General features: G+C 56.2%; 2 protein-coding genes across 14 annotated transcripts; one reads left to right on the forward strand and one right to left on the reverse strand.

The window, feature by feature from the left end:
- Positions 1 to 855: 855 nt before the first annotated feature.
- On the forward strand, positions 856 to 13,111 carry PCGF2 (polycomb group ring finger 2). 13 transcript variants are annotated; one of them, XM_040245532.1, is made up of 11 exons: positions 970 to 1,110; positions 2,754 to 2,877; positions 7,130 to 7,265; positions 7,823 to 7,919; positions 8,211 to 8,266; positions 8,349 to 8,399; positions 8,607 to 8,715; positions 8,890 to 8,944; positions 9,033 to 9,128; positions 10,912 to 10,992; positions 11,423 to 12,025. In XM_040245532.1, the coding sequence occupies exons 3-11, from the start codon at positions 7,154 to 7,156 to the stop codon at positions 11,798 to 11,800; spliced, it is 1,035 nt and encodes a 344-aa protein (XP_040101466.1). In that variant the 5' UTR covers positions 970 to 1,110; positions 2,754 to 2,877; positions 7,130 to 7,153; the 3' UTR covers positions 11,801 to 12,025. The 13 variants fall into 13 exon arrangements, with proteins under 13 accessions (XP_040101465.1, XP_040101463.1, XP_040101459.1 ...); XM_040245531.1 differs by lacking the exon at positions 2,754 to 2,877 and having other exon boundaries at positions 856 to 1,110; XM_040245529.1 differs by lacking the exon at positions 2,754 to 2,877 and having other exon boundaries at positions 878 to 1,110; positions 9,030 to 9,128.
- Positions 13,112 to 13,592: 481 nt separating this feature from the next.
- On the reverse strand, positions 13,593 to 16,771 carry CISD3 (CDGSH iron sulfur domain 3). The gene is made up of 4 exons (XM_040245538.1): positions 16,435 to 16,771; positions 16,081 to 16,116; positions 15,400 to 15,519; positions 13,593 to 13,913 (listed from the first exon to the last, which is right to left on the reverse strand). Exons 1-4 carry the CDS (start codon positions 16,480 to 16,482, stop codon positions 13,734 to 13,736), a joined length of 384 nt encoding a protein of 127 aa, XP_040101472.1. The 5' UTR covers positions 16,483 to 16,771; the 3' UTR covers positions 13,593 to 13,733.
- Between the last annotated feature and the right edge of the window lie 295 nt (positions 16,772 to 17,066).

Below are 17,066 nucleotides of genomic sequence, written 5' to 3' on the forward strand. Positions count from 1 at the left end.
CAACAGGGCGGAGCTCAGAGCGCGATCGGCGTGCGGGCGAAAAATGCGGGAATCAGTGCCCCGCAGAGAAAAAGCGCGGGCCCACTTCCGAGCCCCGGCGCCCCGTTTTCGAATGCATTCGGGTCTCTCGCCTTCGGCCAGATTATTGTGTCCCGGGCCCGGAGCCTGAGCTGCCGTCCTCAGCTTGCCTCCCGGCCCAGGTTGCGTCCCGTTCTTCGCCCAAGCACACCTAGGCGCCAGACTCCACCACAGCAAACGAGCCCCGGCCGCGAGATGGCCCCCCAGGCCTCTGCCTCCGTCCTCCCGGCAGTTGGCGCCCCTGAAGAGGCCGGGTTGGGTCCCGGACGCAGCGTTTTAGAGCTGGTGATCGGGCGGCCGAGGGGGTCAGGGGGTGGGAAGGAGTCGCTCGTTCTCACTCATGCAGTTATTAATTTCAAGGGAGTGTCACTTAGAGTGAATGAAAATAACCCGGACGCGTGGCCAGAGGCGTCGCGTCCCCAGCCCGAGCACAGCGTCCTTTGGTCGAAGCCGAGACGTGGAGGACTGCAGAGCGAGTCACATTTCAGCCGAGTCCTCATCTCACCAGTTTCCAGGCGCCCCAGATAGGGGCGAGGACCGCAGGGTCTGGGGGAGAGGTGCGCACACATATTTTGGGGACAGAGGTTAGTTGAGGAGGGTAACAGAGAATCCATCCTCCAGGGTCAGGGGCTGTTGAAAAGAGTGAGGTCGTAGTCTAGTTTTGGGGGGCCCGGCACCGCGCTGGGGGGGCAGCGCGTTAGCCTCTCCCCTACCTCCTCTTCCCCGCTCCGCAAACACCCTGAAGGAATGAGGTCACGTGGGTGAGTAGTGGGCGGGACCTCCTCTCGTCTGGAGGAAAAAAGCCATTTTGTCCCCCCCCACTCCGAGTCCCGGGCCCTCCCCTCCCCCCTCCGTCCCCTCCCCTCCCCTCTCTCCCTCCCACCCCAAACCGCTTTCACAAACTCCTTTCTTACCATAGGTTTCTCCCCTCCCGCCGCCCGAGCGAGCGACACGGCTGCGGCCCCCCTCCCCTCCCTTCCCTCCCTCCCTCCCATCCCCCCCTCCCCGAGACCCACCGGACCCCGAACCCAGGTAAGCGGACGCAGTCTCCCGTCTCCTCTCCTTCTCCGACCCTGTAACCATCTGGGGACGGGGACGCGGGCCGGCACATCTTTCTTTACAAACCCCTGCCCGGGGAGGCTCTGAGCCCGGCCTGGTCTCGCGTCTCCGCCCCACCCCCGCCGGCCCCTCTCCTAGCTCGCCCCGTCCGCCTTTCTTTCTCCCTTTTTTCTCTCCCCTTTTCCTTTTCCTCCCTTCCAAGATGGCCGAAGTGGGTTCCCCCTTTTAACGATTTGGCGTCTCCTCGACCACCACCTCTTTGTGCTGCAGCCCCCCTAGACCCTGCTCCCGAGGTAGCGAGGGGGAGGGTCCGAGGCAACCGCGGGGCTTTGGGGCTCCGCGCTGGGGCGGATCTCTGCCCCCCTAGCCCTCCCCACGAGCTAGAGCAGCCCCTGGCTCTCCCCCAGTACTCCTTTCGGTCTGGGGAGGGGTCGCTCTCGCTTTCATCCGTGGGCACTGAGGCGTCGTGGACGCGCGAGGACTCGAAGCCGGGAGGAAGGGGACGAGCTTTTCGATCGCTGCGGGGCCGGAGGAGGGCGCTCTTCCCTGCCGGGCCCCGTCCTCTCGGGCACCTCCCCCAGTCGCTCCCTTTTCCCCCCAATCCCGGGACTGGGCGCCCCGCCCCCTCCCCGAACCACCTCAGCGGAGCCTCTTTCTCCGGAACACCCCTCCTTGGGGCCCCGCCGAAAGTTTGGCTCTAGGGAAGGTAGGAGCGGCCACCCGGTAACTGGGGCCTCTGATCGTCTGACCCAGGCTCCTGGGGAAGCCGGGGTGGAGGGGGTAGAAGGAAGATGGGGAAGATTTATCGCGATATTTCCTATCGCCCGCAGAGGCAGGAGGGGTTTGGCCGCCTGGCCCCACTTGCACTGGGTAGCCCGACTGCCCCTCCCTCCCTAGATCCTCTTGCTTCTAGTTCTAAGGGGGTGGGACCCCTCAACTAGCAGACAGCCCTGCCCCCCCTGTCTCCACGGGGGGCCCAGAATGCCTCTCTCCCTCCCCCACTGCCCAGAATTGGTCCGGATGGCTTGAGGTAGGGGAGGAGGCCTGGGGATGGCGAATTTTTCTGTAAATATTGTGGAGGCGTTGCCCCGCGCTTCCCCCTGGCCTTTGTCTCTCAGAGACCCCCCGCATCTCCCGCCGCCCTGCCTTAGTCTCCAGGGCTCCCTGAGGTGGGGTGAGGAGGTGGTCTCCTGGTTGTCTTTCACTCCGTTCTTACGCCTCCTTCTCTGGGCCTCTTGCAGTTTGTTCCTGAAACTCTCATTTCTCTTCTTCCTCCCCCCTCTCTACTCTGTTCCAAGGTGTTAGTACTTGGAGAAGGAACATAAAGAAAGCTCTGTTATAGCTTTCTGGTGGGGAGGTTTTCCCAGGGGTTTCTTGGTTTGGAGTTGGGGGTTGAGGCCTTAGAGCTGTCTTTGGAATAATGCAGGAAACAGGCCCGAGGTAAGACTCAGGAGTTGGGATCCAGAGAGAGCGTAGCTGGGTGGGGTTCAAGTTGAAGTCTTTTGAGGGGGTGCGCTCTGCTGCTTCTGGTCTTCCCTGGAACATCTTGGTTGATGGAGCTGTTGCCATGGGAATGGAAGAGAGCCTGAACACGAAGAGGTGACATCTTTGTGCAGGTTGGATGCCCACCCCACTCCTTCAGCCTCTGGCCCCCAGAGTGGAGGTTACGAGCCGTACTGCCTTTGTTGCCGGAAGAGTTATGTTATAATTTACCCTGGGTAGACCAGGGATGCACAAAAGGTTAGTGTGTATTTGCAGCTCTGGTTTCAGGCAGGGATGTCAGACTGTGTGCTTCTTGGGGTGGGTGGGAGTGGTTTGTACATCTGGCAAGCGTGGGCCTGGCTCTGGTCTGGCTCTCTGTGTGATGGGGTGTGTCTGTGTGTGTGTCTGGCCAAGTGTCTGGCCGTGTGTGTTGTGAGTGGGAGAGAAAAATGGAGGGGGTGTGTCTGGCTGTGTGTGCATATGTGTGTGTGTGTATCTGGCAGTGTGTAACTGTGTATATTTTGGATATTTGTCTTTGTTTGATCTTAGGACGCTGAGAGGTGGGAAGGGGAGGGAGGGTAGAGTGAGCCCGGCTTCAGGAGACTAGAGGACTCTTTCGATGCTTCTGGCAGGAGGAGCACTCAGGGTCAGGGATCGGGGACACTGAGAGTTTGAGTGTCCCAGACAGACCTCCACCCCCGGCTCTCTCTGCACACACACAAATCCGCAGACTTCCAATGCTGAACCCACACAGCTGGGAGAGGGATGGACTTCTGGGATCCAGTACATTCTGGCTCCCTGAGCTTCCATAGAGCCTGCTTCCCTACCTGTATTAGGGAAGTTGGATGAGGCCATTAGCCTCTGCCTGCTCTTCCTACTTCAAAGAGAGACTGTGTCCTCATGGTTATGTTTTGACCCCGACGGCTCACTGAATGGTCTTCTGATGGAACCCGGAGTCCTTCTGCCTGCCTGGATGGAGTCAGACCAGGCTTATTGATTCCTTAAATGAGTGGGAAGCCCAGCATGGGTGCCCGTCTGTAAGGAGCCTGTAGGAGTCAGGCTCTGTCTCGTCCTAGGACTGCCACTGGGTGACTGCTTGACCCAAGACAAGTCACCTCTCTCTGAGCTGCTTCATCTGTAAAGTGAAAGGACTGGACAAGATGCTTTCTAAGATCCCTTCCACTTCTGTAATTTTAGATGTCTGGATGTGACCCCGAGTGACTCTTCCCAAGACTTGGAGATTTTCTAGCAAGGGAGTTGGGTGAACTTCATGTCGGGGGAAAGCAGAGCAAAGAATCCTATAGCTGAGAATCTGAAGGAGCAGAAGGTGATCTCTGGGTTATCAAAGATTGGCTATTTCTCAGGGAAAAAGACAAAACAAAACACAAACTGACAAAGAAGTCTGAATTAGAGGGGAGCTTCCAGAATAAGCCTGGTTAGAATGGAGATATGGGGGTTGGTTCAGTGAGTAGGAGGCTTTGAGAAAGGGTAAAGATTCATGCCACACTTGGATGACACAGAGGAGTTGGGGTTGAGTCCTGGGTGCTGATCAAGCTCCTTTCCTGCCACTGTGGCTGAAACCTGGGGGCCAGGAGCAAGGACTGTTCCATCATCATGGGGCCAGATGAGATCGAAGGGCTTGGCCCCCAGTTGAGGGTGGGAGACAGTGCTCAGGTTCGCTGTGGGGATGTGGTTGGAACTGGCCCCCAAAGCTCCGCAGAGCTTCCAAATGGCACGGTCTCCCTTTTCTGCTTCTTGGGACTTGTCTCTTCCTTTCTCCCTTAGGCTCTGCCCTAAGGTGTTGGGAGCTGGAGGTCCAGCCATTTGTAGCTGGGGAGGAGCTAGGTGTCAGGTGTGGGGCCCTGAGGCCTCCCGGGGCGGGGTGGGGGTGGGGGGCTCGAGGAGAAAGACAAGGAGGATGAGGGAACTGAGCTCCTGTTTACAGTTGTTCTTGGCACCTGCTGGCAGGGCCCTGCAGGTAACCATGGCAATCAGGTGAGGAGCCAATCAGTGCTTCTCCCCACCCCCAGCCCCAGAGGTAACAGTCTGAGGCCCCTGGAGATGGGAGAGGGGAGCAGGGAGTGTGGCAAGGGGGCTCATTTCTTGAAGTGAGAGGGAGGCACATTTCACTCAATAAGCACCACAGCTCTTGCCTTCACCCGTGCATCCAGAACAGAGCTCGAGGGGTAGTCTCAGTCTGAATTCTCACAAGTGCTTGCAGAAATAAGAGGGTGAGCGTCACCGAGCTCCTGCACGTTGAGGCCACAGTTGGCCTGGCAGGACCTGGATGAATGGGAGGATGGGAACTCTTTTTGCTTTGGCTGTGCCTTGCAGCAAGCCAGTAGTCCCCATCAGAGATGGAGCTCACGCCCCCTGCAGTAGAAGCACAGTCTTAACCACTGGACCACGAGGGAAGTCCCTGGAAGGGAGTTCTTAAGAGCCAAGTGTCTGTTTTGGAAACACAGTGAATATGTGAATGAGGTGGCTAAGGCACTGTGAAGCGCCCACATGTGTGTGTGTGAGAGAGGGAGAGAAGAGGGCATGAGATTTTCCAGTTGCAGTCTAGACCCTTGGGCTTCCCTCGTGGCTCAGATGGTAAAGAATCCGCCTGCAGTGCGGAAGACCTGGGTTTAATTCCTGGATTGGGAAGATCCCCTGGAGGAGGGCATGGCAATCCACTCGAGTATTCTTGCTTGGAGAATCCCCATGGACAGAGGAGCCTGGTGGGCTACAGTCCACGGGGTCACAAAGAGTCAGACACAACTGAGCGACTAAGTACACACAGTCTGATCTGGACCCTCAGCATTAGCAAATCCCTAAAGTTTTCTTCCTGGCTGTGTACATACACACACACATACATGACAGGTAGTCACACGAAGTACCTTTGGAGGCCCAGCAGCATGTACACACCGCATGGATATTATACACACTCAGCGAGTTAGCCACTTGGAGTCTGTCCTCCTCTGGATGGTTGTAATAATATTTGGGCATCTTGCCAGGGGTTACTATGGGAACAACCAAACTGTATAGTAGCCAGCAAGGTTTCTACATAATTATGAAGAGGGGACCCATGCCGGGAGGGCTGGCTGAAGGGGCGGAGACCCCTTTCCTTCCTCAGGCAGGTCTGGGCTGCTGCGTGCATGCTGGCTCTGGGCTTGCGTGTTCCCCTCTGTCTGCCCTGCAGCTTGGTGCCTCTCCCACATGTGGTCTTTGTGTCTCTCCCTCTCTCTTGGTCTCTGGACAGCCTCTGTTGGCTGTTTGGGTCCTGGCCAAACTCATCCTGGGGTCTCTATAGTAACTGCTGATTCCCAGCTGTGAATTTCGGGTCCTAGAAAACCCAATGTATTGGCTTTAGAAATCTTTCTGGAAAGGAGAGAAGGATGTATGTTGTAAAAGAGCTCTGGGGGTTTGGCTGCCCTCCCAGGCCCCGCCCCATGGGCTTTTCCTCTGGGAAAGAAGAGGGAGGTACCGTGGCTGCTGGCTACAGGTTGGATTTCTGAACTAAGAAGTAAGCACATCAGCTAGTCCAGACCTGGGCTTTGCCTGTCCTCCCTGGACCCAGCCAGGGCCTGGCTGGGCGCTTGGTGGGCTGTGGACAGAACTTTCTGCCCGGCTTCGGCAGGCCTCCCTGACAGCCTATAGCCTGTCACTGGGCAGCTTGTGGCCAGGTCATGGATGGGAGAAGATGGGTGGGTGGCGGTGCCCACATGCAGAGATTCCTGAGTGTGCCTGGGAGGGGCGCCATGCAGCAGGCCTCCATCGGGACATGTGGTGGCCTCCCTATGAAAGCAGCAGTAGCAGTCATTTTAGCCAGATCCTTTGCAGTTACCTGCAGAGTCTGGGACTGGGCCAGGGGTCAGGCTGGAGCTGTGTGTTCCCAGCTTTGGGGGCCTAAGGACCATCTTCAGTATTTCCTGCTTGAGCTCCAGGCCTAGAACCTATGTGGTCAGCATGCGGTGTGTTTCCAAGGAGCTGCTCTGGGGCTGGGCCGGAGCCCAGGGACAGTTGGTCGCATGCCCCTTTCAGACTTAGGGTGTTCATTTCCCCAGTGTTTCCACGGAAGGAGGCTTCCTGGAGCAGTGATGGGAGGAAGGAAGGTAAGATGGAGTAGAAAGACTCAATCAGAAGGCTGAGTTTCCTCATAGCTCCCAGGGAGTTCACTTGTATGTATATAGATTGAGATCGGGGAGATTTTTAAAAACTCTGTTCTCTTCCATTTTCCCGCCTCCCCACATCCTCTGGAGAGTTGAGTGGTACTTCCTGTGGTCTAACTTCAGTCTTTCTGCTGCTCCTGAGATAGAACCTGAGCTTGTTGCTCAAGGTCACAGGAATCTCCAGAGCCCTCAGTGAACACTCAGAGAGGGTCAGAAAGAACCACCTCAGTCTGGCTTTGGAGGGAAGGGAGGGGGCCATGGGCCCAGGGAGAGATGTTGCCTGTGGGGCAGGTAGAGTACTTGTGGGAGGAGCTCTTGGATCCCCGGGGTTCCTGATTCCATGTTTTATTTCCCAGGGTGACACCCCCCACCCCAGCATCATGCATCGGACCACACGGATCAAAATTACCGAGCTGAACCCTCACCTCATGTGTGCCCTCTGTGGGGGGTACTTCATAGATGCCACTACCATCGTGGAGTGCTTGCATTCCTGTGAGTTGGGGTCGAGGGCTGCTCCTGGGGTAGGTGGCCTCTGCCTTGAGGAGCAAATGTGTCCATGTGTCTAGTGAGGGTCCCAGGTCAAAGGGAGACTGCCTGGGAGGAGACTGCAGGGTTCAGCCCAGGAGTTCACTTGAGGGACTTTTACCTGAAATCTCCATTCCCTCCTTGAGTCTCTGTGGATAACGCTGCACCCCGTGAATATAAGGTGCCCTGGTGTGCACCACGGGCTTGTGACTAGGAGCCAGGGAACTGGGAGGTATCTAGTTGGTTGGCTGCTGATTTGTTCTGCAAGGGGGTTTGGAACTTGGGACTCACCTTCATGGTACTCAACACTGGCTTCACGCACACACACACCTGTCCTCCCCCAAGGATGGATAAGGGGCAGTTGCCTTCTGGAGAACAGGGCTGCGTTGGGTCTTTGAAAGGGCCTGAGTTGCGGGAACGTGGCGGAGAGGAGGGGATTCCTGAGCCTGGGCAGGGAGTGTGGGGGCTGATCCTGGGTTACAGAGGGGACTCTGACTCTTCCTCCTCTCTCGACACCCCCCAAGTCTGCAAAACCTGCATCGTGCGCTACCTGGAGACCAACAAGTACTGCCCCATGTGCGATGTGCAGGTCCATAAAACCCGGCCGCTGCTGAGCATCAGGTGGGCCCTGCACTTCCTCCTGCTCCCGCCCAACCTCTGGGGGAGCTGCCCTCTGTCTCCTCCCTCCTTGCTTCCTGAAGCCAGGGTGGCAGGCGGGGGGAGGAGCATCGGGCATGGACCGTCCCTTGGGGATGATGTATCCAGTGGAGAAATTCTAGAGAGGTAGAGACGGGGCCTACAAGGACCCTCATGCCTGGGCCCTGGCTCTCAGAAAGAGAGGTGGGAAGAGGGGGCCTAGGCTGGAGAGTCAGGGTGAGATGGTTGCCGACTGGTTCCTGTGTGTTTTTTCAGATCTGACAAAACCCTTCAAGACATTGTCTACAAATTGGTCCCTGGGCTTTTTAAAGGTACCTGCACCCTTTGTCCCCCTGCCACCAGCTCTCACTGCCCAGCCTGTTGCTTCCCCTGAGCCTGCTCCCTCTCTTCCAGATGAGATGAAACGGCGGCGGGATTTCTATGCAGCCTACCCCCTGACAGAAGGTGTGTTCACATGTGTGCACACGCGGCCCTCCCCCTGGCACCAGGGCCAGAGGCATGGAAGGCCAGTGGGCACCACTGCGCTGCCTCCCAGCCCGGGGTTGGGGGGAGGGCTGGGCTCACTGCACTGAGCTCTGAGATCCCTGGGTTGATGGTGGGGTTCCTGTCCCTGCTCCTAAGCTGAGCCTTCCCAGCTCGCTCATTCTGCAGTCCCCAACGGCTCCAACGAGGACCGTGGTGAGGTTCTGGAGCAGGAGAAGGGGGCTCTGAGCGACGACGAGATCGTCAGCCTCTCCATCGAGTTCTACGAAGGTGTCAGGCAAGTCTGGCCCACACCTGGCCCTTTCAGAGTCCGAGGCAGGTCTCTTCTCCCATGCCGTCCCCATTCCCTGGGAGGAAAGGGCACTTCCGGGAGGGCCTTCCAGATGTTTGTGTGCAGTTAGGTCCTGCCTGCTCCAGGTTTTCCCTTGCTTCATTCCTTCTCCTTCTGCAGAGACCGGGAAGAAAAGAAGGGCCCCTTGGAGAATGGGGATGGTGACAAGGAGAAGGTGAGTGCTTGGGCCTGCCCGGAGCAGAGTATGGGCTGAGAGAGTGCCTGGGGTGGACTCCAGCCCTTGGGTGCCTCTTCCCCAGCAGACAGGTGTGCGCTTCCTGCGATGCCCAGCAGCCATGACTGTCATGCATCTTGCTAAGTTTCTCCGCAACAAGATGGACGTGCCCAGCAAGTACAAGGTGAGTCCCTGGCCCCTTTTGTAACATATGTCTTGTTTGTGGGTGTGTCTGACAATCTCTGCATCCTAGTCATGGTTCACGGCTGGTTTGGTGTCACCAAGGGCTTGTATGTTGTGTAACAGCCTGTGTAGAACAGTAACTGAAAACAAGATTCAGGTGGGGCAGTCTGCTTCTGCTGAAACCAGTGTGCAGAGGTGCATGGGACCAAGATAGTGTGTGTGTGTGCGCATGTTGGCATGCTTAGAACTACAGCAGAGCTGTGTATATAAAAACTTAGGGCCATATCTAGGGCCAGCTGGCTAGTCTGAAATTTCCAAGGAGCTTTAGGATATAGCTTTTCAAATCTGAACATATGTATGATCCCCTAGAGGTCTTGTTAAAATGTAATTCTGACTGAGTAGACATTGTACTTCTAAAGTTCCCAAGTGCTTCTGGTGCTGCTGGTTAATGGACTATTGAGGCTCTAGGACAGTAGATCCCAAACTTTGCCACACGTCAGAATCACATGAGGAGTAACTTCTCAAGATTAAAACTCGATTCACGTCTTAGCAGTTAAAACAATCTCTGGAGTGGGATCCAGGTGCTGGTGTGATTCCACCTTGTGCCTTCTCCCTGGGGCCCTTTCTGTGCCTGTTGGCTCCTCTGGAAAACATGCCAGAAATAGAAAGGGACCCAGAGCACTGTGTGGATGGCCGGGGGTGGCTTGATGATGTGGGCATCTCTGAATCCCTTCCCACCTGCTGGTCAGGAGTTCAGTTCAGTTCAGTCGCTCAGTCGTGTCTGACTCTGTGACCCCATGAATTGCGGCCCGCCAGGCCTCCCTGTCCATCACCAACTCCCAGAGTTCACCCCAACTCATATCCATCGAGTCGGTGATGCCATCCAGCCATCTCATCCTCTGTCGTCCCCTTCTCTTCCTGCCCCCAATCCCTCCCAGCATCAGAGTCTTTTCCAATGAGTCAACTCTTCCCATGAGGTGGCCAAAGTATTGGAGTTTCAGCTTTAGCATCAGTCCTTCCAAAGAACATCCAGGATTGATCTCCTTTAGAATGGACTGGTTGGATCTCCTTGCTGCCCAAGGAACTCTCAAGTCTTCTCCAACACCACAGTTCAAAAGCATCAATTCTTTGGCGCTCAGCTTTCTTCACAGTCCAACTTTCACATCCATACACGACCACTGGAAAAACCATAGCCTTGACTAGACGGACCTTTGTTAGCAAAGTAATGTCTCTGCTTTTGAATATGCTATCTAGGTTGGTCATAACTTTCCTTCCAAGGAGTAAGCATCTTTTAATTTCATGGCTGCAGTCACCATCTGCAGAGATTTTGGAGCCCCCCAAAATAAAGTCTGACACTGTTTCCACTGTTTCCCCATCTATTTCCCATGAAGTCACGGGACCAGATGCCATGATCGTGGTTTTCTGAATGTTGAGCTTTAAGCCAACTTTTTCACTCTCCTCTTTTACTTTCATCAAGAGGCTCTTTAGTTCTTCTTCACTTTCTGCCATAAGGGTGGTGTCATCTGCATATCTGAGGTTATTGATATTTCTCCCGGCAATCTTAATTCCAGCTTGTGCTTCTTCCAGCCCAGCGTTTCTCATGATGTACTCTGCAAAGAAGTTAAATAAGCAGGGTGACAATATACAGGTCAGGAGTTAGGTTGAGACAACTCTGAGAGGAATTCAGATGCACCGGGCGACCTCAGAGGGATGAGGGATCACCTGCCCAGAGCCTCTTTGCCGAACAGCTGGCGCCTTGAGCCATCTGCCCTTGTCTCCCCTAGGTCGAGGTTCTCTATGAGGACGAGCCGCTGAAGGAATACTATACCCTCATGGACATCGCCTACATCTACCCCTGGCGGCGGGTGAGTGGGTGGGGTGGTATGAGACAGGGGGCAGGGCTGGAGGGACCCTGAGCCATCACGTGGGCCACCTTGCTCTAATCAGAGACAGTTCATCTCTCGTCTCATGGGCTGGGCATGTCCAGGGTGGCCTTCCAGACCATCTCTCACTGATGACCTTCCATACTTAGGAGGAAAAAAGGATCCTTGGGCAGACCACGTGCAAATTTGGGTGGCTGCAGAGGAGTAAACTTTGCCTTCTGCTCTCTGGCCTCCCTCTTGCCTTTTTCCTCTGTCTCTGGTCTTACCTCTCTTCCTCTCCCGCCTTGCTTGGTCAGTCCCACCTGTGTGTCTCGTCCTCCCTTTCTCCCTGTTTGGGCGCTATGGGTGAAGGTGGGTGGCTGCCCAATTAGCCTCTTTCTCCTGACACCCTTCCCTCCCCTTCTCCCTGCAGAATGGCCCTCTTCCCCTCAAGTATCGAGTCCAGCCAGCCTGCAAGCGACTCACCTTGCCCACAGCACCCACCCCCTCCGAGGGCACCAATACCAGCGGGGCATCCGAGTGTGAGTCAGTCAGTGACAAGGCTCCCAGCCCTGCCACACTGCCGGCCACCTCCTCTTCCCTACCCAGCCCAGCCACCCCCTCCCATGGCTCTCCTAGCTCTCATGGCCCCTCGGCCCCCCACCCCACCTCCCCAACTCCCCCTGTGACAGCTGGTGGGGCCACTGCGGCTGCCAACGGGGGCACCTCAAACTGCCTGCAGACACCATCCTCCACCAGCAGGGGGCGCAAGATGACTGTCAACGGAGCTCCTGTGCCCCCCTTAACTTGAGGAAAGGGACCCTCTCCCTCCTTTTCCAGCCATGCCTCTCCACTCCTCCACTTTTTCTGGGCCCCCTTTTTCCACCTCTTCTATTTTCCCCAGCTCCTCCCACCTTAGGGGTGGGAGATGGGTTTTATAAATAAATCTATATATATATGTACATAGGAAAAACCAAATATACATACTTATTTTTTATGGACCAACCAGATTAATTTAAATGCCACAGGAAACAAACTTTATGTGTGTGTGTATGTGTGGGGGGTGGGGTGTTCATTTTTAGGGAGTCTTGTGGAATTCTCTCTGCTCTTTTTGGGGGTGCCTAGAGGTGGAATTGGAGGGGGCCACTTGAGGCCCAGTATCACTCTGCCCATCCTCCTCCTGTTTCCCAAGACATATGGGGTGCTGAGGGGCCCCCACCAACCCCCAGAACTTTAGGCACAACTCTTAATTGGCTGTGTATGGGGTCCACTCTGTTTCTTTCCCCCTCTTGGCTGCTGTCCTCCCCTTACCCTGATCAGTGCCCTCCCCCCACCATTGTTGAATGTTCAGAGAATTGCAGAGACAGTGCCTTTTACAAATGCAGCCTATCGCCTGGTTTTGAGGAGCAAGTGGGCAGTGGAGAGGCATCTCCCTTACCTCCTCCTCAGGCAGTGGAAACTGTATAAAGAATAGATCGTTTTGCCTCCCCGCCCCTTGCCCCCAACACCCCCATGTGTGTGGCCTTTGCATCATTTATCTTGTGAAAAAGAAGATCAGGCCACAGGAGGCCTCAGCCCTTGAACTTCCCCTGTGGTGTTAACATTGTGAACCGCTTCACTCCTTCTCCCCCACCGCCACCCAGAAGCCCCCACTAGCAAGGCTGGGGGGGCAGTCTCTTTGGGGGCTGGAGTGGAGAGGTGGAGGCAGGGTGACCTCAGATAAGCACAGACCCCAGATTTGGCCAAAGGCAAACAGTCCTCCAGTCCCCTCCCCACCCGCAGCTGAGGCCAAGTCAGGAAAGAACAACAGAAACATCTAAAAGCACAAGAAGACAGAACCTGTAAGGTTTGACCTCAGCTCCATCCTGAGGAGTCAAGTGGTCCACCCCCGAGGGATAGATCCCAAGAGACCCCTGCCCACCTGTTTTTCCTCCCATGTACAAAGATTGGATTGGGAAGGGGAGGAGGCAGCACTCTATCACAACTACAAGTTTGGGGCCGGGCATCCCCCAGTGGGTTTGTCTGTGTTTGCACCTTGTCCTGTGTCTGAGGTGCTGTGGCTGTGCCCTTCTGCCCTGGGATGTTTGTATCTCTGGCTTTGTAATAAATGCTGCATACTCTCCGGAGCCTGTAGTTCTTTGGGACAGAAGGGACAGGAAGGGTGGTCGGGGTCCTCTGGCCTCCTCTAGTCTCTGGGCTCATCCTGCTTTGCTGCTGCTGCTGCTGCTGCTGCTGCTAAGTCACTTTAGTCGTGTCCGACTCTGCAACCCCATAGACGGCAGCCCACCAGGCTTCTCCATCCCTGGGATTCTCCAGGCAAGAACATTAGTGGGTTGTCATTTCCTTCTCCAATGCATGAAAATGAAAAGTAAAAGTGAAGTCGCTCAGTCATGCCCAACTCTTCATGACCCCGTCAGTCTCCTCCATCCATGGGATTTTCCAGGCAAGAGTACTGGAGTGGGTCATCCTGCTTTGGGAGACCCCGTATGGAATGAACCTGAATTGTTCCCTCCCCGCAGCCAGTCTGGTGTCCCCAGCCCAGGTTAAGATCCTGAAGGGGGATAGGTCTTGTCCCTCACACCTGTGACAAGAACACCACTCTGGGCTAGCACGTCTCTTTAATACCAGCAGGCATCAAAGCCAGGGCCTATTCCCAGCTGCGCCAGATTGGAGACCTTGGGTTATCGGAGCAAGCCCTTCACAAACCGGCTATGAGTGCTGGGATCCCTGGGGTGAGCCACCCCTCAGAGTGGGGAGCCCAGTTCTGCCCTCTGCACTTGTTCACTCTTGTGGGTACCATCGCAGTATGGGGGCTTCTGGGTTGCCTTGCAGGTACAGAGCGCCACTGTGCGGGTCTCCTGGGCCTTGAACTTCAGTGGGGATAGGCCAGTGCGTTTGAAGAAGTGGGAGCCATCACAGAAGGGCTGGTGAGGAAAAGAAAGAAGTCAGAGAGACCCAACCCTACCTGCTAGGGCAGGGCAGCGCTGGTAGGGACACAGGTAGCTGAGTGACACTGACTGACTTGTGTCATCTGTAATGTGACAGTAATCAGAGTAATCTCAAGAAAATAAAATGCATAAAGGTTTATCATGCACTCTACCAGTAGAAAGTGTTCAGTTAATTATGTCCTCACAGGAATAGTGTCTGGGGGACCCAAGAAGAGAATTTTCAAAGCGAAATGGTATCATTTCGAAATGATACCTTAGGTATCAGCAACTTTTATACTGATAATGATTTTTTTGTTTTTTTTAATGGCTCTGAGTCTCCGTTGGTTCATGACATTCATTTCCTTTCCCATGTTCTTAAGGTACAAACTTCTCTGAGTGGCCTTTAAGACTGGGGTATCAATTTTGTTTGGCTCCAAAAAACAACTGGGCATGTTCGGGGGGAGTGGTTGTTGCGGGGAGCGGGGTGGAAGGAAGGGGAGAAGGTGAGGTCCGACAGCAGACTGGCTACCTGCTGTGAACATCTGCGCCCTTTCACCCCAGAAGGTGTTCCTACACAGCCTGAGTAATGGAAACAGGCCCAGACAGGTGGTTTGCTACTGAGTGGCAGAGCTGGAGCCAAGGCCTCTTGCCCTTGAGTGAGGGTGGGGTAGGAGGGTGGATGGGAGAAGTGTGCAGATAAAAGTCAGCAAACTGGTCCCAGAGGGCAAGAGGCAGAGAGACACAAAGGGCCTGCCGATGCCAGGGCTCACTGGCAGGCAGCAGAGCGCCATGCCCATGAGGACCTGCTCAAAGTTCACAGCAAATCGGTGGCAAAGCGGGACTTTGGGCCCTGGGCTGCGGACACCACATCATGCGGTCTGGAGGGACACAGTTCTGAGCCAGCTCAGAAGGAAAGGGGCCCAGAGGCTAAGAATGTGGGGCAGGTTCCTAAGGGATGGAAGGCTCCTGGGACAGGAGAGAGGGGAGCAAGCAGCCAGGATGACAACACAACAGGAGACCAGGGAAGTCACAGAAACTGAAAAAGGGAGCATTTTCAGGAGCAGACGCCAGGAAGGGGCACACTTGGGACAGAGCGGCTGCTCAGAGTCTTCCTGATGTTGGGGTCTGAGGCCTGGGAACCCAGATGCTTCCCAGGAAGAAAGAAAGAGGGGAGAGAGAGAGGCAGGCAAGCCTTTCTGGGCAGAGCCCGGAGCCTCTGAAGAGTACAGAAGAGGACAGAACTTCAGCCCCACCTGCCTGGCCCTAGGACTCAGTTTCTGTCTCTTTGTCTCCATCTTGAAGGGTGGATGCAGAGAACTGGGAGCTCAGGGCTGGCTGGAGAATATCCCCACTCCTATCCTTGTGATCCCTCGGGTATATGTGGGAAAAAGGAATGTCTTGAAGGGGAGTTCCTGGGCCATACATAGTGTCCCCAAACCACAGGTGTGACATGTCAACGGGGAGGGGGATACAGGTCTCTCACCTGCTTTTTGCTGCGGCCACACACACACCACCTGTAGGTTTTCCCAGCCACCAGCTTCACCTTGATGGGTGTTTTTAGGGCCACCACGGACTTGGCTGGGGTTTTGGGGAACCATCGGGCCTGTGGCAGGGAAGATGAAAGGTCAGCTTATGCCCTGGAAGCACTTTCTTGCCTGTGGCCATGTCCAGCTTTCCCAGGGCCCTGGCTGGTGACAGGCTTTCTCTGCATGAGGCTGATCTGACTCCACCCTGCAAGGACCACCTACCCCCCACAACGGTGAGGTCCCCCGAGCTCACGATAGAGATTTCAAGGCCACGAAACCACATATGTTTCAGGGTCCAGGCTTTCCCTTCAAGCCCTGGCTCTCACCCTGGTGCCAGGGGTGAAAGGCCAGGATCCTGCCAGCCTTGGGGAGCCAATGGCACCTGGGATTCGGTTTATCAGGTACCGGGGTTCCTCATGCAGAAGCCTGCTCCCCGTCCTCTGCCCTCGGGTCACCCCATCTCCCCTGAGCCAGGGCGAGGTGGCCAGAGACAAGGGAGTCTCAGGCTGGAGTTTACAAAGCAGGGCTGACCCATTCTGGTTTCCTCCTCTGGTCTCTACCTCGGTGGGCTCTCTGGACCTGGGGGACTCGGGTGGAGGGAAGGGGAAACAGGGAGGAGTTGTGGGGGTAGGGCTTACCAGCCAGGAGGTGATGTCTCGTCTCTGGTTCAGCGTCTGCAAGGCAAGCAGGCATCCGCGGGGCGGTGATTTGCAAACAGAAAAACGTCAATGGAAAGCGGAAGACTTCCAGAGGGAGGGAAGAAACCGCAGGGCTTAGGCGCGCGTTAGAAATACGAAGGTAATAAGGGCTTCCGAGAGAGGAACGGGAGTTGCTGGGGGAGGTGCTGGCACCCAACGGGTGCTCAGGGACGGCTGCAAAGCACCAGGCAACGCAGGGGTTTGAGGGAAGCTCAGCCTAGGGACAGGGTCGGAGAGGCGGGGCGATGAGCGGAGGGCAGGGGAGGGAGGGGGCCCGGCCGCGCGTGTGCTCACCCAGGCCGCCGGCCGCACGAGCGTCCCCACGCCGCGCACGGAGCCCATGGCAGCCCCGCTGCCACCACCGCGCCGGGCCGGCTCCGCCTCGCGCCCCGGTCACCTTCCCGCTTCCCCGCCTCCCTCCGGCCCAGCCCCGCCTCGGCCCGGAAGACGCCGCGGGGTTTGCGCGGTGCGGGCCGCGGGCCTGGGCGGGCCGTCCAGCCCCAGCTGCCGGAAGTCGGGCCAAGGAGCGGGCCCAGCAACCCCCTCGGAGCCCCCAGGGTGTGGCGGGCTCTCCGGCGCCCCCTTTGGTACCCGCGTGTCTGCGAAGGACCTGCGCGGAGCATCGCCGCTCGTTTCATTGCCTGCGCCTCCCGGCGACCCCCCCCCCGCCTTGTGGGCAGGGACCTGCCGGGGGACCGAGACCGTTTTCTCTTGCCGAGCCTGAAGACAGTGCTTCTAGAAGTGCGGTGTGGATATATCTCATCACTTACGGAGTTTTGGTTTTTAAAAAAATCAGATTCTGCCTGGCCCAGACCTACACATTACATTCTTATAAGTGGAGCAAAGGTATCTGATTTTCAATACTCAACCTGGGTATTTTGTACATTTTGGTCTGTGAAGTACTATTCCAAGTACTTAAAGAAATG

This window comes from Oryx dammah, unplaced genomic scaffold, assembly GCF_014754425.2.
Source record: "Oryx dammah isolate SB20612 unplaced genomic scaffold, SCBI_Odam_1.1 HiC_scaffold_8, whole genome shotgun sequence".
Classification (NCBI taxonomy): domain Eukaryota; kingdom Metazoa; phylum Chordata; class Mammalia; order Artiodactyla; family Bovidae; genus Oryx; species Oryx dammah.